Source organism: Dermochelys coriacea, chromosome 24 (assembly GCF_009764565.3).
Source record: "Dermochelys coriacea isolate rDerCor1 chromosome 24, rDerCor1.pri.v4, whole genome shotgun sequence".
NCBI lineage: Eukaryota > Metazoa > Chordata > Testudines > Dermochelyidae > Dermochelys > Dermochelys coriacea.
In genome coordinates this window covers 6,695,429-6,716,041 of record NC_050091.1, presented here as the reverse complement: position 1 = coordinate 6,716,041, position 20,613 = coordinate 6,695,429, and the positions used below count along the sequence as shown (strand labels likewise).

General features: G+C 42.0%; 1 protein-coding gene across 4 annotated transcripts in view; it reads right to left on the bottom strand.

The window, feature by feature from the left end:
- Positions 1 to 20,613, bottom strand: part of PRPF3 (pre-mRNA processing factor 3) — a 28,244-nt gene that overhangs the window by 5,651 nt on the left and 1,980 nt on the right. For 2 of the 4 annotated variants that reach the window (XM_038383012.2, XM_043502173.1), the window contains 14 exons: positions 19,948 to 20,060; positions 17,202 to 17,384; positions 16,047 to 16,177; positions 11,695 to 11,841; positions 10,398 to 10,481; positions 10,053 to 10,273; positions 8,644 to 8,950; positions 7,274 to 7,440; positions 6,423 to 6,505; positions 5,283 to 5,426; positions 4,214 to 4,313; positions 2,925 to 3,038; positions 2,028 to 2,146; positions 226 to 309 (listed from right to left, as the gene is read on the bottom strand). In XM_038383012.2, coding sequence (XP_038238940.1) covers positions 226 to 309; positions 2,028 to 2,146; positions 2,925 to 3,038; positions 4,214 to 4,313; positions 5,283 to 5,426; positions 6,423 to 6,505; positions 7,274 to 7,440; positions 8,644 to 8,950; positions 10,053 to 10,273; positions 10,398 to 10,481; positions 11,695 to 11,841; positions 16,047 to 16,177; positions 17,202 to 17,346 — 1,846 coding nt within the window. In that variant the 5' untranslated portion in view covers positions 17,347 to 17,384; positions 19,948 to 20,060. Of the gene's footprint in view, positions 1 to 225; positions 310 to 2,027; positions 2,147 to 2,924; positions 3,039 to 4,213; positions 4,314 to 5,282; positions 5,427 to 6,422; positions 6,506 to 7,273; positions 7,441 to 8,643; positions 8,951 to 10,052; positions 10,274 to 10,397; positions 10,482 to 11,694; positions 11,842 to 13,142; positions 13,239 to 16,046; positions 16,183 to 17,201; positions 17,385 to 19,947; positions 20,078 to 20,613 lie in introns of those variants that run through there. The other 2 variants (XM_038383013.2, XM_038383016.2) reach the window with 2 other exon arrangements.

Sequence of the window (20,613 nt, the reverse complement as noted above, 5' to 3'; positions counted from 1 at the left end):
CATCACTGAAGTTCTTGGCTTTTTATCATCTAAATCACAGTCCCAGTATTGGTTTGCTTTAGTAGCATTACAGAGATCTTCAAATTTACAACTCAAACGATCAGACCTATTATGTTCTGCAGAAGGATTTACATAGTAATGGTTTCTCTTTGAGGTTGCAACAAAATGACCCAATTGCCATTTCCTAGCCACATTTCATATAGATCCATGTGGGTCTATGCTTACCATCTCCCTTTGTGTTTGATGTCTGCTCATCCCACTTGATTCGATGGAGCATAAGACGTTTGAATTTCTTCTGTGCTTTTGGGCCTGGAGAGAGAGAGAGGATGATAGTCATTTTCACTCAGTTCTTGCTTGCTGACAACTTCAATTTAAGAGTCCTAAGAGTCACATTCTGTCTCCAAAAAGCAGTGAAAGCTAATGACACCTGAAACCATGGAGGAAAAATTAAATACCCAAACACACACACAGTTCCAGCTAAAAGCCATGGGCAAAGAGAATACTGTAGATCAATTACAAAGGAGTACAGTCTCTAACTTAAGCACAGGGCTTGGAGACAGGAACTCTCAGTGGCCTTTGGCAAGTCACTTCACCTCTGTGCCATCTCAGTTTCCCTTGCTGTAAAATGGAGATAGTATCTCACAAAACGTGCAGAGAGAATGTTTGTAAAGCACCATGAAAGTTGGAAGCATTATAGCAGACTCAACCAGGGCTGGCAGAGTCTTTCCTGAGAAGCTGCCACAGTCAAAGCATTGTGACTTCAAATCTAGCAGATTTAATAATGTTGGGTTTCTTAAACATACAAACTACAGTTTAAATATTTAGAGGATTATTTAAAATACTTCAAAAGAAAAGGAGGACTTGTGGCACCTTAGAGACTAAAATTTATTTGAGCATAAGCTTTCGTGAGCTACAGCTCACTTCATCCGATGCATGCAGTGGAAAATACAATGGGGAAATTTACACACACACCATGAAACAATGGGATTTTAACATACACACTGTAAAGAGAATGATCACTTAAGATGAGCTATTACCAGCGGGGGGGGGACCTTTTATGGTGATAATCAAGGATGCATCATTTGCATCAGCCACACTATCAGAGGCTCGTTCACCTGCGCATCTACCAATGTGATATATGCCATCATGTGCCAGCAATGCCCCTCTGCCATGTACATTGGTCAAACTGGACAGTCTCTACGTAAAAGAATAAATGGACACAAATCAGACGTCAAGAATTAGAACATTCAAAAACCAGTCGGAGAATACTTCAATCTCTCCAGTCACTCGATTACAGACTTGAGAGTGGCTATTCAACAAAAAAACTTCAAAAACAGACTCCAACGAGAGACTGTTGAATTGGAATTAATTTGCAAACTGGATACAATTAACTTAGGCTTGAATAGAGACTGGGAGTGGATGAGTCATTACACAAAGTAAAACTATTTCCCCATGTTATTTCTCCCCCCCACCACACCCCCCACTGTTCCTCAGATGTTCTTGTCAACTGCTGGAAATGGCCCACCTTGATTATCACCATAAAAGGTTTTCTTCCTCCCCCACCCCCGCCCTTCCTGCTGGTAATAGCTCATCTTAAGTGATCACTCTCCTTACAGCGTGCATGATGAAACCCATTGCTTCATGGAGAGAGAGAGAGAGAGAGAGAGAGAGAGAGAGAGAGAGAGTGTGTAAAAATCTCCCCCCTGTATTTTCCACCGAATGCATCCGATGAATAAATTTGTTAGTCTCTAAGGTGCCACAAGTACTTCTTTTCTTTTTGCAAATACAGACTAACACGGCTGCTACTCTGAAACCTGTTAAAATACTTAAGTAGCTAACATTCTTGACTACACAAGGGCTGGTGCGAAGTAAATCTAAGAAGCATCCTGAGTAGAGCAGCTTAATATCTTCCTTTACTTCCATAAATTCCAGTAATTGGAAATGTAAACATTTGGGTATCTTGGTTAGAAACAAGCTTTTGAACGTCTAATGTTCTAATCAGAAAGCGCACCCCCCTTGAGCCTTACCTCCTTCTACTACCACCACATTGACGTCTTTGTGTAAAACCACCACTCCTGTTAAGTACAGCTGCCCAGCATTTGCTTCAATTTTGAATTTTTTTGCTGGGTTGCCCAGATTTCTGACTCTGAGGATAGAAAAGCAAAAGTTTATCTATTCAAAAAAGGAACTACAGAACTACGAACAATGGACAACAGAGAAAGAGGGTTCCCTCACTCTCCTCCAATTCCGTCCAGTACTTACTCTCACTTCAATCTCTCCAGCATTGTCGGGGTATAAGAAAAACCCTATGTTCAACAGGGTTTTATTCAGTGTGGAGCAGAGGCTGTATCTACCTTTTTACAGCTCCTAGCACAACAGGGTCCCATCCTTAGTTTATAATACATTATTACATATGTTACATTATAATAGCAGCTTTCATCTGACTTTTGAATGGTGTTTTATCAGATGTCAGGACTCCTGGGTCCTATTGCCAGCTTTGCTTGTGACACTGGACATTCAATCTCCCAGTATCTCAGGTTCCGTGTCATTAGGTTTAAAATTCATAAAGTGCTTTGTGATCCTTGGCTGGAAAGCGCTACAGAAGCACTAAAGTATTAAAGAGACTTTCTATATTCACCCTGAATGCTCACACAGGATGAGTGAAGAATGGAGTTATCTTTTCATTTATTTACTTTTGAGAAAGTGGGGCTGTTTCCCTCTCTACCATAAAATAATTTGAACAGCCTTCAGCGTTTCTAATGGAGTTCAGGGAGCCAGTGGACAATAGCCTTGCATTAAAGGAACACTCCATATTAGCACACATTTATAGACAGGCATTTGTCATCTGTATTTATAAAAAGTCACATGGGAAAAACGTCTGTTGAGACAAAGCACCTCTAGGGTCGGTGGGAGAAGGCACTCACCTGTACACAGATATATGCACTCCCTGTGAAATATCTTCTTTAAGTTTTTTAACCTTCTTTGCTTTTCTCTGTTCTGCCGTTAGTTTTCGTGCAGCATTTGCCTCTTCATGAGCTCTGGGTGGGAGGAAAGAGACAACAGGTAAGTAAAAATGCAGCTTGTTGGATATCTGTTCAGAAAACTGGAAGGGGAGTGAGCCTTGTAGACCCAGAGTTAGGAACACTGAACCAGACTTTGCCCAGACCCAGCTGGCTTAGAAGCATGTGAGTGGGTCCAACCCGCTAGATCACAAGAGACTGGTTTCCATCCAGAGGGAAACTGGACCAGGTTGTAACAAGTATGAACATTGGAGCTGTACTGCAAGCTTCCTGCAACATGACCCTCCAATTTGCCTTCGATGCCTCTAGTGATGAGGGATCAATCCATTTAGACCTTAGCCTCTGCTAAAAGAGAGCAATTAATGCCAGCTGTAATGGTGGAAATTTGTGGTGTGAACTGGATCAGCACCCACCAACTAATTTTAAATAGATCACTAAACCACCATCAGATGGTACAAACTTTCCGTCAGTACTGCTAGAGACTGCATTTGATCTAGTGGTGATGATGCATAAGGCCCTGTATCATTACCACTGCCTGAAAAATCCAGCCATTTGGTTATTTGTAGTTTGAGACTACACATGAACTTTTAATTCAGGTACTTTGCTTTAGATTAGTTTCTTGAAGAGCCTATTCAGTTCATCTTTATTACAGTGAAACCTTTGCATTTCCCAGATGACTTCCCTTGAGGATGAATGTGTACACACACTGCCTAACACTACTGTGGTAATGCTGCTGTCTGGAACAGTCAATTGCTTAGTATTAAACCTGAAGGTGCTCAGTGTAAGTGACTGAATGTAGTGAGCTCAGAAGGACCATGCCTCAAAGTCATTACTACACAGGCAGTTGTTGGAGGGTCTGTGAAACGAGTCAGGGTCTCAGTCCAGTTCCCAGCAGATAGCTGTAAAGCCACCACTGCAATTGGGCCTCTTGCTGACAGCTTCAGGACAAGGGTCCAAGAACAGATGGGTCATGAACACTCAACTCTCCTGTAGCTCTCAGAGGAGAGCCTTTCAAGACAAAGCTGAAATAGGTTGTAGGGTCATCATCTGAGTAAAATTTGTAATTCTTTCTTCCGTTGCTGCATCTGTTTTGTGCTTCAGTAGAGAACTTTAGTCTTTAGGGCTATCAGCACCCCATCACCACCGAATCTACTTTAAAATAAAGCTTTCTTGTTTTAGGACATGCAACCTACTTCTGTCTCTTTGCCATCTGTGCTCTAACGTGAGCTTCCACTTTTGTTGGGTCCTGAACAGCTTCTGTCCCCAGTACTCGCATCAGGTTAGAAATTCTTACTGCAAGGGAAATAGAGAGAGGAACATTGTAAAGGGACCTATCAAGTACCAACTTGGAATAAGTTGTGTCAAAACTCAAAAGGCATCTGTTACTTCCTATAAGTATAGGAGTGGAGATGCAGCAAAAGCTTAAAAATGAGAAGATCTTCAGCATAGAAGTTTTACTTTAAATAAAACCAAGTGCAAAGATTGTAAGAGTGAAACAACATTGGGGGAAACTATCTGAAAGGAAGGTACAAGTTAATTTCTAGGCGAGACCAGATGCCCTCTCTAAGGCTTGCTTCAAAAAGCTCCCCAGCATTATTTAAAAACAGCCTTCCATAGCATCTTTTGTCAGGCTCAAAATACTCTACAGAAATACTAGCTACGAACAGACATCACTTGCCTCTGAAATGGAGGTATTTCCAGGTGCAGCGTGGCAACTGTCTGACAAGACACAGCAACAACGCATGAAATTTAGTAAAGAGTGGTTCCTCTGTCTGAGCATTCCATGTAGTGTGTTCATTCACTGTGCCACATTCTGCCTCTGTGCAACCCTAATGAAGTCAGTAGGGCTGGATGGTATGTAAGTCACCCCAGAATGCTGCCCTATGCCCATGGGGCTTGAAGCAGGAATTACTGAGTGAAATTCTATGGCCTGCGTTATGCAGTTCACACTGTAGCTCACAAAAGCTTATGCTCAAATAAATTTGTTAGTCTCTAAGGTGCCACAAGTACTCCTTTTCTTTTTGCAGTTCACACCAGATGATCATAACGGCCCTTTCTGGACTTAATTCTATTAATATACATGCATGAATATAAATTCATGAACAGAGTAGATCTATAGGATCTCTCACACGCAGCTCCTTTGTCCGCTGCCATTTACCAAAATGGTGTTTTTAACTAGCCAATGTGTCACCATTTGGATACCGTGCATGTTTTAATGAGGCATTTTACATACAGCCTGTTCTCCACAAGGTAATCACCTACCTTTTGGTTCAGGAGGCGGCATTAGGCCCAGCCTGACTTTCTCCTGCAGTTCCTTCTGTGCTTCTCTCCGCGTCTGACGTCGTAACTTCTTCTGCTCTTTTTTAGTTAGATAAACGCCCAGAGTCACTGGTGTGTCACTGTCCACTAGGAAGGCAAATCAAAGAACCGTCACTTTACATTTACCAGTTCCCCAAGGGCAGGGCCAAATACTGTTTACAATCATTACTGGGGAAAGGGAAGTGAAATAGCTGCAGTCTAGGCGTTATAACCAATTCCTCACGCTTAAGGCTAAGGCAGCCAAACACCACCATTTCTGTCCTCCAGTCTGCTTTTAACCTACAAAACCCCTCTTTCGGAGCACATATGTATGCCTCTCAGCTATCCCATATTAGATCATAGTTTCTCTCTGCTACTATCTGTGATCCTTGATTTACTCCAGATTGTTTATATCAACGCTGAACCAGAAAACAGAGGTTATAATGCTGTTTATGTTAAACAGATTAACCACTAATCATCTAAACCTTTCTTTACTATCCTACGTCCCTTGTCTGGGTCTGCGTTACCATGTGGATCACAGGAGGAATTTGGGGTACATCAACACTGCAACTAAACACTTGTGGCTGGCCAGCATCAGCTGAGTCAGGCTCACGGGGCTCAGGCTGTTTAATTGTGGCACACACGTTCAGGCGTGGGCCCAGCCTACACCCCAAACGTCTATACAGCAATTAGACAGCCCTGCAGCCCAAGTCTGACTCAGCTGACAAAAGTGTTTAGTTGCTTTGTAAATACCCATAATGTCCAAGTGGCAGTAGCCATCCCCTCTACCACATGGGAGTCTACCAGTTTCCAATATCTAGTTAGTCACTATGCTTTTAAATGTGAACAGCTCCACTCTTTGCAGCCTCACCTTTCTAGTCTTAGCTGTCTCACTACCCTAGTAGAGCTCTACGTTCTATCTTAGCATGATTTCTTTCATGAGGAGAGATGAAGTCAGTAGTATTACAAACAGGCAGGGTCTTAGTTTGGTTCAGGGCTCATGCTGCCCGTGGTTTGGAGCACTTGGAAGGGCCTTGCTACAAAACCTCCTATGTTGATCAAGACTACAAAGAGGCCTTGAACGAGACTGCTACATGATAGTACCTGGTGGGCTTAGCTGTGCTGGGTGTTCCACAAGGTTTGTGATCCCAAAGTAGTCGTCTCTTTTAGAGTAGACTCCAGCTGTTCTAAAGAGGAGAGAATTTTTGTATCACTATCAAGTCGTCTTAGGGGTTGGTTCCCTCACTTTCTTCAATGCTCCACAAGCCCCAGCATTTGGCGAACAAAGCAATTTGCCACCCCTGCCACACACAACCACCACAATGCTAACTATTAAACTTACGCAAGTTGCTGACAGGTACTCTAAAGCCAAGAGTTCAGGGGAAGCAGGGAGATGCACAGGTCCTACATGAGTATTAAAGTCCCTCCCATTGCCCCAAATATTCTAAACATCGATCTTACATTTAGACATTAGAGGCAGAACTTTCAAAAATGCTTAACTGACAGTCAATGGGGCTTGTGCTCCAAAGTCATTTAGCTGCTTTTGAAAATCCCACAATGGCTTTTAGCCAAAAATCGCTCTAACAAATGCTGTATCAACTGCACACAGGAATTGTTTCCTCAGTCATTGGAATAAACCAGCTCTGGAATGGAATATGGCAGCTGTTTGGGACCACACCGCACACTGGAGCGGGGTGCGAACACAAAATACAACTGAAGCTCCCACGGGGAATTCAGGGGGGCAGAATGCAGTTACCCAAGCGGATGCACTTGTTTCTGTAAAAGATGCAGTAAAGGCTTAGGGCCTGATTTTCAGAAGTGCTGAGCACTTCAGCTACCAGCAGCTCCCAACAAATTTCAATGGAACCAAGGGTTGTGTCAGCAATTCTCAAAAGCCAGGCCATTACTTTCTTCTCTACAATAAAATTATCAAAGCCAAGCAGATAATAGCTTACAGGTCAAAGCCATTAGGGATGATATACGAGTCCCACCACTCTATCTCAGGGATCTCCCCTTCTTTCAGCTCCTTCTTGGGAGTAATAAGAGCTAGTTTGGTAGAGGTGTGGATCCCAGTCTTTCTGGCAGCTTGAGAGATCTCTGCCTGCAACTTTTCTAGTTGAGCCTGAAAACAAGAGGAGAGAGATGGTACAAGCAGGTCACTTACATGGGCACATGCAGAAATAGTGTAGCCTTTAAAAAGCAAAGCATGCTGGGTATATTATTTTACAAGCTGATCAGGGCATGTCACAGAGGAAGCACAGAATGGAGCCTGGGACTAATGGTGGTTTTGTAGAGGTTTGTGGGTGTTACACCTGCCCCATGCAAGGATTACTGAACAACCCTAACACACGATGGTTCTCCTACATGATACTTTAAAACTGGGCTGGGAAACGTACCCGGAAATGTCTTAGCAATAATACTACCTAGCTCTTATATAGCACTTTTCATCAGTAAATCTCAAAGGGCTTCACTATTTCTTCGGGGGAATCTCTTCCATGGTGTAACAGACCTCAGTATCAGAACGGGTTTTCCCCAATATCCAGCCTAAATCAGCTCTTCATTCCAAGAGTCCTCGTTATACCTCACAAGTGCAGTAAGTAGTTACTGCTATGTAAACCTATGTCAGGGATCAGTGACCTCTGGCATGCAGCCCGCCAGGGTAAGCTCCCTGGAGGGCTAGGCTGGTTTGTTTACCTGCCACGTCTGCAGGTTAGGCCCATCGCGGCTCCCACTGGCTGCAGTTCGCCATTCCAGGCCAATGGGGGCTGCAGGAAGTGGAGCAGGCTAAGGGATGTACTGGCCACCGCTTCCCGCAGCCCTCATTGACACGTGGCAGTGAACCGCAGCCAATGAGAGCCGCAATCACCTGAACCTGTGGATGCGGCAGGTAAACAAACCGGCCAGGGGGCTTATCCTGGCGGGCCATATGCCAAAGGTTGCCAATCTCTGATCTATATTTTTGCGCATGGTTAAAATTCAGGCAAGTTTTCCCTTTAAGTTCTTCCAGCCCCCAAATCATTTGTTTCTATTGAAAGTAGGTAAGAAAGCATATTTTTCAATAGAAAATTTCAGCTTTTCATAAGAGAACTAAGTTCTTTGTGTTGTTGACAAAAATGTATGCAAAAAGACACTTTCCACAAAAACTGAAAACCAATTTTCCACTGAAAAACAGTTTTGATGGAAAATTTTCAACCATCTGTAGTGGAAATCTTTCTTGTCCTGAAGCCTGAAAGGCAATGAATGGGACACAAAAGTTCGGTTCCCATGCCACCCTCTGCTTCTAGTGCTGTTCATTAACACCGGCACTCAGGAATCTAGACAATACCTTTGTTCGTAACCTCTGTGCAATTTTTTCAAATTTGCCTTTGTCATGGAACTTAAAGGTGCGTTTCTGACGTTGGGATGAGGCTATGGAGACCCGAGGGTCAAAGTAAGTGTTAGATTCCATGTCTTCAGAAGGTTTCTCTTTGAGCTGCTGTTTAAACTGCTCCCTCTTCACAGCCCTGATGTTCGCTTTTAGGGTTGGCATACGGTGAGTCAATTCAATCTCTTTACCAGTTGCATCAACAGTTCGGCCTTGTTCGTCCAGGATCAATGGGGTAGGCTTTGTCTGGTCCTTTAGCTCTACTTTCCTGATGCAAGAAACATTTTGTTAAAATGCAGTCGTGTAGCATTAAACTCAGAGGAAACAGAGGGTATTGTGACCATCACCAAATAGGTCTTGGTGGTTTTCTCTAAGCCTTTTTAGTCAATATCATATATAGAAAACAGATGTGAAGCTATTTTAGTGCAACAGTAATCAAAAAGTAGATGCCAGTATTATGATAAACAGAGCCTAGAGCAACTTCGACTATTGTAAGTCTGACCGAAGCATCAGCACAGAGGTTTCCACATTCTGATCACTCCTAGAACATCAATAATCTAAACGCTTCCCTCTTATTGATACTTTGGGGAACAGAGGAGTTTCACACACCATGAATGATATGGGTGTGCTTACAGTAGGGCCCAATTTGCATTTACATCAAGATCGCCTTACACTTCTTTGGCAGCGTAAAGGGGTCCTAAAGTGTGTGTAAATGTTATACAATTAAAATGTTATGCTGCCAGAATGGCATAGTGTAACAGTGTCAGCCCTGAGGCATTGCATCCGGTAAGATTTCCCACTGTTGCTATCATTTGTTTAGCTACATTGATGGCTGCAATGATGCAAGCACCACTACAGTTAAGGTGATGGAGAGTGATCTTGCATTCTAACCATTGTGCAATCTAGACTGAGCAGATCCAGATCACTTGGCGGCTAGATAACCAGCGGCTTATCTACCCTACTCTTCCCACCGCTGCAACTACTGATGCTGAACCCATGCCAGCAGTGGTGGAAAATTTTAGAAAACCCTTTATGTAGACAAGGCCACAAGGACTTGATGTAGTTTAGACTACTCTTTGTTGACCCTGAAATAGACTGAACATTCAAAGGACAACTACAAGTGTTACAGTAGAGGTGAACAGCAGGAGACAGACAACGTCCAGAAGGGCAACGCCTGTCAAACATCACTCTCTGGTGCTTATCATTGACACAGACCTGCCAATTATCCAGTTTATGAATCCAAGTCAATACACATGAATTTTGGTGGAAAAGCAATAATGAAGGCCGACAGTATGCACGCCTAGCATTTGTCTTGTTCCTATAGGAAGTTACCAGGGTTACAGTTTACTTGGCAAGTTGACTGTACTCACGGAGGTGCAATTCCCATTGCATGCAGGTTGGCCAACCCCACCATGTTGGCATTGCCAATGAGCCCAGGTTTCAAGGCCAGCTGAGCCTGGATTCGGGCCTGCAGCTCAGCAGCTTTCCTGGCTTTCTCAATAGCATCATTCATAAACGTGGCTGCCTGTGAGGGCTGGATGGTATTGCCGATGGGGAGACGCTCTGGCTGGGATGAAGAGGGAGTTTTTGGCTGTGGAGAGACATACACCGTTAGATACGTGTCAGAAAAATCATGCAAGTCACTGAGGAGAAAGGCAATGCATCCATTTGAATCCTGTGACAAAGGATCTCCCCTTTTGCTTTCCAGGCTGTACCTGGGGTGCAGGAGGACTGATGAAACTCAGTTGCTTTTTCCTCTCCTCAATCTGACGTGTTGCTGCCTCCATCATCTGCTTGATCTACAGAAATGAAAGTTGGAAAGTTAGGTTTCTTCCTCCTCTTCACACAAAGTCAGAAGGGCTAAAGCGCTCTTCACTTAGCAGCAAATGAGTGCAAACCCAGCTACCAACAAGGACAATTCTAACCAACAACCTTCAATTCAGCAGCAGCAACCCTGGGTAGTCAGTGCCCACTGTCATGACCTGTTCCTTCTATTCAGCTCACCCTACAGAAAAGGAGCCTTGTTTGCTTGTTTCATTTGTGAAGAAGGTCTTCCCCTCTCTTTCTCACTGTTCTCTTGGCTGAATTCAAGTGTGACCAAGTGCTTTGCATGTTCCAAAAAAAGGGAAAGGACCTGCAAAATGATTTCCTGGCCTGTTCTTAATCAATTCAGTCTGCTCACTGACACCGCAAACTGTAAGAACTGAACTGCCCTTTCCCGGTGGAAATCACTGTTTCAAGATGATATACAAGAGACTCTCACTAATTCTAGAACACCTCCTCCACTAAATTCAGTGACATTAATCCTTTGAGATTAAGCCATTTACTGGTAAATTATTTCATATATCTGAACTGTTTGGTCAGTTTAATTTAGACCAAGAGCTTTAGTCCAAGCACATTTTCTGAATCTGCAAAACTCCATGTACATTTATGGTACTGTGTAATTTAAAAAAAACAACAAAATGGATCAGATCATACAGATGGCATTCAGCTAATGAACGGTTTACACTACATAACTGCAAGTGAACACATTTCAGTGCAAGTCAACACTTTTTCAAACAAATGAAGGATACTGCATAACAAATGTATTTTCTCTATTTAGTCACAGTATAGTTTAGTTGTATTCATTAACATTTCACAGTATTTTAGCAAACGTAGATTCTGTATGAGTAGCAAGTTTTAGCAACACAAGGCATCAACATTGCACTCTCTCTGCCATTCAGTTTTCGAGAAATGGCAAAGAGGACAATTAGGCTTGTGAATTAGGGAACTTTTATTCAAATTGGCTAATAGTAGCAGCAAGCTCTGAAATGGACACAGTGGAAAGCATTTGCCATTAGTTTTCAAAAGGAGGACGCTAGGCCTACATTCAAATTTCTAATCATGATATGAAGTATAAGATAACAAAAGTTTCAGCTATTCCCTCACACTGAAACTAAATATTAAGATGTTACGATCCAAGATCTCAGTTTCTTGGGAGGTGGCGGAGGAGAGCAGCCCGAGAAAACAAACCTGTAGCTTGGTCAGCATTCCAGGACTCTCTGAAGGCGGGCCTGGGATAACCTCCGGCTCCTCCTCTACCTCCTCAAAACGTGGAATACGCCGCTTCTTAACACCGGAAGACTCCTTGGAGATCTCAGTCTCATCACCAAACACATCCTAACAGAACGGGAACAAGAGGAGATAGCTTATGATCAATGATACAACAAAGCTACTTGAGGCTACTGATGAAGACAAGCAACCAGCTCTTAAGTCCAGCTATTTAGAATTCGGAAAACATTTTGGTCAAGCAGTCACAACAAGGGGCTTGAATCCAGAACTCCTACGTTGGATTCTCAGCCCTGCCTTTTACCCACTGTGGGATCAGGCACAAATTCAATCTGCATCTCATTTTCTCACCTGTACAATTGTAAGTGAGATCCATCTAAATGGGTGGTGGTGATGCGGAGGTTAACTAATGTTTGCAAAGCACCCAAATCCTTGTGTGAAAGGCACTACCATCCTTTTGCATGGTTAAAGAGTTCCTAGGTCAATCATTCTTCTCAATAAGTCTGTGTGTTCTCTCACACACCTATCCACGGACATAGGTCTGATCTACACACAAACTGAACTGATTTAACTAAATTGGTTTCTAAATCTCAAATTGATTTAAGAGTCACTACAAAAAGTAATCTTCCCTCTGCTCATACTCATACCTTGTCAGCTATTTGAAATGGGCCACCCTGATTGCACTGGCCTTGTTAGCACTACAAAAATAATTTTCCCTCCCTTGGTATTCATCCCTTCTTGTGAACTGTTGAGAATAGGCCACTTCCACCTTAACTGAATTGGCTCGTTAGCACTGACCCACCACTTGGTAAGGCAACTCCCAACTTTTCATGTGCTATGACATATATTCTGCTTACTATCAAAGGGGTAGCCGTGTTAGTCTGGATCTGTAAAAGCAGCAAAGAGTCCTGTAGCACCTTATAGACACATATATTGGAGCATAAGCTTTCGTGGGTGAATACCTTATAGACAGATGTATTGGAGCATAAGCTTTCGTGGGTGAATACCTTATAGACAGATGTATTGGAGCATAAGCTTTCGTGGGTGAATACCCACTTCTTCAGATGCTCCAATACATCTGTTAGTCTATAAGGTGCCAAAGGACTCTCTGCCAATTCTGCTTACTGTATTTTTCACTCCATGCATCTATGAAGTGGGTTTTACCCCACGAAATCTTATGCGCAAATAAATGTGTTAGTCTTTAAGGTGCCACAAGGACTCCTCGTTGTTTTTGCTTATACAGACTAACACAGCTACCACTCTGAAACCTGATTTAAGAGTGTGTTTACAAGGAGATTGCACTGATTTAGTTAAATGGGTGCCATTTGTGTGAGTAAACAAGCCCTTAATCTACCATACAATAGGCATATTGTATTATAAGTGAATGTTATTTGAAAAGAAGATATACACACCGGTTGTAAGCGTTAGTTGAAATCCCCTCTTCACTATTATGGTTCATATTCTACAAGGACACTTCCTCAGCCAGACACAGGTACTTCTTGGAATACCTACAAGTTCAAGAGAAAGGACTTGCCCATAGTATAAAGTGTGTAGACCATTACGTTTTAGTTCCTGAAACTTCCCAAGCAGTGATCTACCCCATGAAATGGTAGAAAGGAGAGAGGAGAAAGAGAGGGCCAGACAGAATGCTGAAAGACAGCTAACATGGATATTATCTAATGTTATCATTCCTCTGTCCACCACTACAATTCTAATTCTGTGAGCACACGTAAAAGCAGAGCTAATATTTTCAAGGGAAAAGCCAGAAAGGAAAAGTTACCCTAGTTATACCACCTTGGGCTGCAATCCAGTAGATCTCCTGCTAAGCAGGGTCAGGGCAGATCAGTGTCTGGATGTGACACTTCTAAGGAAGTTAACTTCAGGAAGAGCAGCTGGTGATTCAGTAGATGACACTTTTCCTTAAAAAGAAAAGGAGTATTTGTGGCACCTTAGAGACTAACAAATTTATTTGAGCATAAGCTTTTGTGAGCTACAGCTTACTTCATCGGATGCATTCAGTGGAATGACTTTTCCTTGAGTCAGTGCCCCACCACAGTGTGTTTGGGCATGCTCTGCTACTGGGAGGGCTGAATTTCAGATTAGATACAAAACTGAGGGCCTGGAACACTTTCGGTCATTCAAGATCCCAGAGCACTTTTCACTAGAGATGGGGCAACAGCCCCCGTGACCAGTCCAAATCCCAGCTTGGGTATCTAACCTACCTCCGTAAGATTCCCCATAGAGTTTCAACAGAGTGTAACTTTCTTCCCTTCCTGTCCTATGACATTGTACGGTGTTGCTATCTGATGCTAAGTAGCTTCCACATCATGCGAGAATGCGTGTTCCGGGTGACTAAAGCATTGTCTTATAAATGATTTGCAACTGTGAAAAGACTTGGGATCCATTTGCATCAGGAGCGCTACAGAAGTATAAGATAATCATCACTTGTAAAGTATAGACTGCAATCCATCTGCCAAAGGATTTATCTGCAGAACCATCTGCTTTAAAATGACATGTCAAGTGGCTGCATGGCATAGTTCAGATATTCCAGTTTCTTCTGTTTCCCCAATATACCAGAGGTAAGAGACTTGAGATCTGGCCGGGACAAAATATGATGGCTTACTGCCTTTAATCTGAGGACAGTTTGGTGGCTTATGTGAAATGAGTTAGTGAATTTCAGTCTAACTCCTAATTAAATGTGCCCACAGCAAAAAGATGACACATTACACTAGCTGGTTCCCTTCTTGATAGTCTCAGTAGAGGTGCCAATGACAGAGCACATCAACACTTAAGGCACTGCACCGCTTTAATGAAAACGCTCTACACCAACAGGAGAGTGCTCTCCTGTCAGCATAGTTAATCCACCTCCCTGAGAGGAGATAGTTATGTCGGTGGGAGAAGCTCTCCTTCTGACATAGCACTGTCCACCTGGGGGGTTAGGTTGGCATAACTATGTGGCTTGGGGTGTGGATTTTTCACACTCCAGAACAACAGATATACTAATATAGGTCTGTAGTGTAGACCAGACCCGAGCTATAGAAGATTGAACTTCCCCCCTCTCTCCCCTGGGAGAGGCTCACTCCAGATCAGACTAAGGCACATTGTCAGGGATGATTGCACTGCTGCCACCCAGGCTGTACCTGTTCTGGGGATAAAGACCTCTTTTTTGTGCATAACTATTTAACCAGTGAATGTAACTGGAACCTGGAAGAGGAAAGGCAAGTAGACCCTTGTCTAGCACATTTTAAAACCTCAGCCAGGCAGAGGAGAAAAGTAACAGTTTCAGACAGAAAATATTGAGAAGGATAGGCAGTCCCTCTCCTCCTACAAAGCACTTTCCCACAGACATCTGGAAAGGCACAGCTGAGAGCCCTGTAAGGGAATATACTAGGTAACTGATGAATCAGGAACTGATACAATGCAAAACGTCAAAGAGAGAAATATAAAATGCCATAAAATAGGAACCTCAGGAAAAAAGTGAAAGGAAACTTACTTTAAGACCAGGGAACAGCTTGTCGAGTAACCACTTTTAAACTCTGTATACAAATGATGAAAAAAATTGTAATTCCAAGGTCAAAAGCAAAATCTTCAAGATAGTGAGGAGAAATAAAAGACAGCTGCAGATGCATGAGACTTTCCACCATCCCAGCCAAATGTTAGATGGTAAAACCACCAGAACACTAGAAAATCCTTGCTGCATTTCAGGACCTTGAACTTTGGTGGGGAAAAGAGGTTGCCAGAAGTTGCGTATTGTGGGTTCCAGATGAGCTTCAGTGAATAGACAGAAAGTGAAAATCCGTAAGGTAACCCACCAACATTCATTCACTGGCAATTGTTGAAATCATCAGTTTAGATTTTAGGATGACACGTCTGAGCAAGGAAGAGCAATGGAAAGTTACTACAAGCTGTGACCGACTAACCCAGACTCCTAACCTCTAGTTAATGAAGACTCGACAGTATGGCAAAAATTCAAGTGGGGGATAAAGGAGTATGAAAAACAGCAGAGAGCCACAAATCCTACTATTTAAACTGTTCTGTTCCATTAAACCACTAGGGGATTGTTAAAGAAACCAGATGCTCAGGCTTCCAAGTCTGGACATGGTCAGGGAAAGCATTTTGGTCCCTAATGGCACCTCAGAAGAGAGTAAAAAGAACTGAAATGTAAAGGCTCACACACTTCATTGTAGAGAAGGGTCTTTTCTCTTGAACTTTAAGCATTATAAGATGTGCCTTTCTGGAAGAGGAGAATGTGGTAAAGTAACAGCACTGCATTCATGGCCTTTATCGAACAATATAACAATCGGTCCTTAGCTTACCTTCAATTCTCTCTTTCGGTTCCGGTCACTGTTGGATTTTGAGTGCCTGGAGCTTCGTCCTTCCTCTACAGCTTCAAAGAGCTTGTCGACAAACCGCAGAGTGGAATCATCAAGAAAAGGCTTCAGATGGTCTGGCAAGGAAGAGAAATTTGTGTGACTACACAGTGAACGTTTTTGGAGACAGGAATATGTGGATAAAAATTATAGTTCAGCATGTAAATTCAGAGACTGCCATTCCTCCTGAAATCTAGAATACATGACCTATGGGTTTTGAGATTCCATGCAAGCCTCTTTTTAAGGTAGCCTCTAACACTGACTACAGCAAATGTCTTCAGTGTCTTTAACAATGGAGCCTTTCAACTGAATTTCCTGTCTTGTCAGTTTCTGTAACACCCTTTAAGTGGTTTGGTAGCGTCTTAAGACAATGCCACCTTCTGCCATGAGGAAAAGGGGAGTACAAGAAAATCTGTCCAAAGTAAGCTTCTATTACTACATACAGCCTGTGAAGTAAGTCTGAAAATATTAAGTACATAAAAATTGGCTCTGAGCTAAGAATTAGCAAGGACATTCTCAGCTCAAAAGGGATTTCACACATCCATGAAAAGGGGGTCCATCTAATGCAAACACTGTCACAACCTTAATTAGTGATGAAGAAAGTTTGCCACATACAGTTCAGCACCACTAAAGTCAGGTGAAGAAGTGCCCAAGAATAAGGAAGATTAAGTCAGATTTGAATTTAAGACCATTTCAAATGCAGTGCAGATCTTCCAGTTTCATTTGTAAAGCTCACAGCTACTCACAGGAACAAATACTCTCATTTATTTCAGATACAAATTTGAAAGCTTCACTTGGTTGCTTTCTAGACCAAGACAAAGTGTCTATATTGTTAGTTTCATTTTCCTGAGTGATGCTTCTATTCTTTTCCCAGCTTTTCTACTGTTTAGCTCGAAGGCATGGTACAATACAGTTTATATGAAATTCTTCGGAGAAAAATGGATTGTATTGCTAAACAGAAATCCTGAGAGATTCAACAGGTTGTCGCTTTTAGCACCTATTTCATACACCTCCCTCTTTTTTTGTCAAGGATCTTTACTACTCCGAAATACACAGCAATGGATGTGTTGCGAGTGTCATAATGAAAAGCCGAGGACATACCAGCTGCTTTCTTTTTGTCCATTCCCTTCCCAACACAGTTCAATGCTGCAGTGACCACAGTGGGTTCTGAAAAACCCAGGACCCGCTTCACTGTCTTCTCGATCCATGGCTTCAGCTCATCCAATTCCCGTTTAGAGAGTGACATCTTCACTGGCAGACTGACTTCAATTATTTGAATTTTACCTATAAGAGAAACAAAGATGGAAAAAGCATCTCTTAGAAGAGAGACTGGAGCATCCAAATCACCATTATATTGGTGGCCATTATATTTTTCGTTTTTTTTAGTGTGAATTTAGAGCTGGAAGGTACAAAGCATTTTTTTTTTAAATGTATTTCTTCCTAGAGACCCAACCAATGTTGTGGTTTCATTGTTCTAAGTGCTGTATGAGACAAGGAATAGTCCCTGCCCTCAAGACCTTACAATCTACCTAGACAAGACAAAGGAAGTATTAGACCCTTATTAGAGACAATCTCTCTGTGCATTAGTTCCTTAAGCGGCTTTCTCAAAGTTACCCAGGAAATCGATGGCAGAGCCAGGAACTGAATAGAGATCTCCTGACTCCTAGTCCAGTGCCACGACTACAAGGCCAACCTTCCTCTTGTGGACACTCTTGGAGACTATGCAGTGTTGTTATAGCTGTGTTGGGCCCAGGATAACAGAGACACAAGGTGAGTGAGGAACTGTCCTATTTATCCATAGGGCAGGTAACAGGTACTAGCAACACAGTTTCCAACTCCTACAGACTTACAGCCTCATAAATGCCCCCAGGACAGAGGGGAGGAGTTCTGTCTTTGTGGCCCATTCAATCTTTGGCTTGTGCTAATAGGGAGCCAATTAGTGACAATAAGGGTGGTAGATTTGTGATATGAATCCTTGTCCATTAGTCACTAGATTGAGACCTATCCAAACTTATTTCACATACACCACTCGCACTCAATACATTAGAATAGTTTTTACAATATTCTGAGAGGGGAACAAGCCAATTTTCAGCAATGTGGATGAAATACATTTTTGATAAACACTGAAAATTCTAATACACACTAGTTTGTTCTTAGTACCTTCCATTTGAAGATCTCAAATCATGTTACAGACATTAAGCCTCACAACATCTACACAAGGTAAGCACGTGCAGCCTTCTAAACTAGAGGAAATTAAGGTTGACTTGGCTAAGTTCACACAGAAAGGGGACATCTCCCAGGTCTCCTGACTCACAACCTCATTATAGATTCAGACTTTAAGGCCAGAAGGGACCATCATGATCAACTAGTGTGACCTCACGCGTACGGCAGGCCGCAGAACCTCACCCACCCACTCCTGCAAAAAGCCCCACAACCTCTGGCTGAGTTATTTAAGTCCTCAACTTTTGATTTAAAGACTTCAAGTTAGAGAAAATCCTCCATTTACTCTAGCTCCAACCAGCAAGTGACCTGGGCCCCACGCTGCAGAGGAAGGCCAAAAAACCCCTGGGTCTCTGCCAGTCTGACCTGGGGGAAAATTCCTTCCAACCCAGACAGGATGATCTTAGTCTAAAAGATCATCCTGCCTCCCCAAGCATAAGCACACACACATTATCACTGTGCAATCTATGGCCCACATCCTGGAAATATTCACAGGCATGCTTAAGCCTGAGAACCCCATGGAAGTCAATGGGTCTACTAGTGCTTAAAATTATGCATGTGCGTGAGTGTTTCCACATTCTGGACCTCAATTAGCATTAGCCTTCTGCAAGCTACAAGCCCATATTCCCCATCTCTACCATTCTGAATCTAATTGTGAGCTACAGATTTCAGAGACAAGATCTCTCTCCGCTAATTGTTTGAAATAGAAGCTATATGTCAAGAGGGTTACACTCTACAAATGAAATAATGTTTAATTATGCACCCAGAGCCTAATCTGATTTGGAAATCAAGCCTCCTTTATCTAGAAAGAGGCAGTCTTCTTAAGGAAATAGGCTCGGCCTAAGACATTTCTTCCCTACAAGAAAAAAAAAATCTGTAGGTAGTTCTATACTGTATAATTACAAAGTGTTACTCTTGGCCCATAAAATCAGAAAGTGAATGTCAGTGTTTTAAAATAAAGTTATTCTCCAGAAAATGACTATATATGAAAATAAGAATCAAGATTTTCCTGTTTGTACAGTCAAGAAATTTTCTACATATTTAAACGTCAAAGAGCAAGGAAAAAGCAACAGCAGATGTAGCCCACAGGCATTTTATAGCTACATTTCAGTTATAGCTGCTTGTTGAGTAAGACATCATTTCAGATGATGATTGTTAAATGTTAACATCTGATACTCATGATCATTAGTTCAGCTAGGTTAAGAGCCATTATTACATTTCATAAAAAACGTTGCCATATTAGTATCCTCATTTATATATTGTGAAAACAGGCTAATATGGCTATAAGAATGAGTTATGCCTTGGTAGATTTTACCTTTATTTATGTAATTCAGTAAGACTTAATAGAATACTCAGCCTCTGGCAGGTTAGTATGATATTTCAGTATCTGAAGAGGAAATAGTATACATGAGCATTCTCATAATGTACTACCTACAGAATGAGAACGCTATCTTTCAGCCATGTAAGTATTCTATATACAGTTAAACCTTGCATATAAGGCCAAATGTGTGTATTAAAATATCCAAGGAAGTTGCCAGCCAAAATATAATAGAAGATTTCTACCAGGTGGTCCAATAGTGAAACTGCACAACACATGCATCTCTCATTAAGGTTTACACCCACTAACCTTCTTCACTATGTTATTCCTCAGTAAATGGATAATCTGAAATTGATGTTCTCACAAAGCTGTTGTCAAAGCAACTGTGGCCCCTTCAGATAAGCGACATATTTAGCTTCATTCTGTAAAACACGTATGCCTAAAATTAAGTAAAAGTTCTAATTATAATTATTTCCAAAGCCACATTGAGATGTACAATGCCTCCTTTCAACAGAAACCCTCTTGCTCACAGCATTGCCCCAATAAGACAACTACTTTAAAGGTCTGAGCACTGGATATGTTAAGGCTAGAAGTCTAGATGTCTTGAATCAGACAAATTTAGCTGTAACAGGATAAGAGTTCGCATACATCACAGAAAATTTTACCAAATTCTGCAAATGAAAATTGTGTACACAGGAAGATTGGGTTGTGTCCCCCACCTCTTTCCCAATTACTTCTTTCTGAGAAGCAACCTAGTACAAATGTAACATGTTTATGGGCAGACAATTCTAATCTTATTATAAAACTCATTTGCGCTAGCAAAGATTAAAACCCACATGGACACCTTTTTTTGTTGCTGCTGTTATTCCCTTTTATTTGTTTTAATAAAAATGTTTATTTAATCGAGAATGGAAATAAATGTGCCAATTCCCTCCCCACCATTACATGTGTACCTCTGAATAGTCAGCAAAGGAA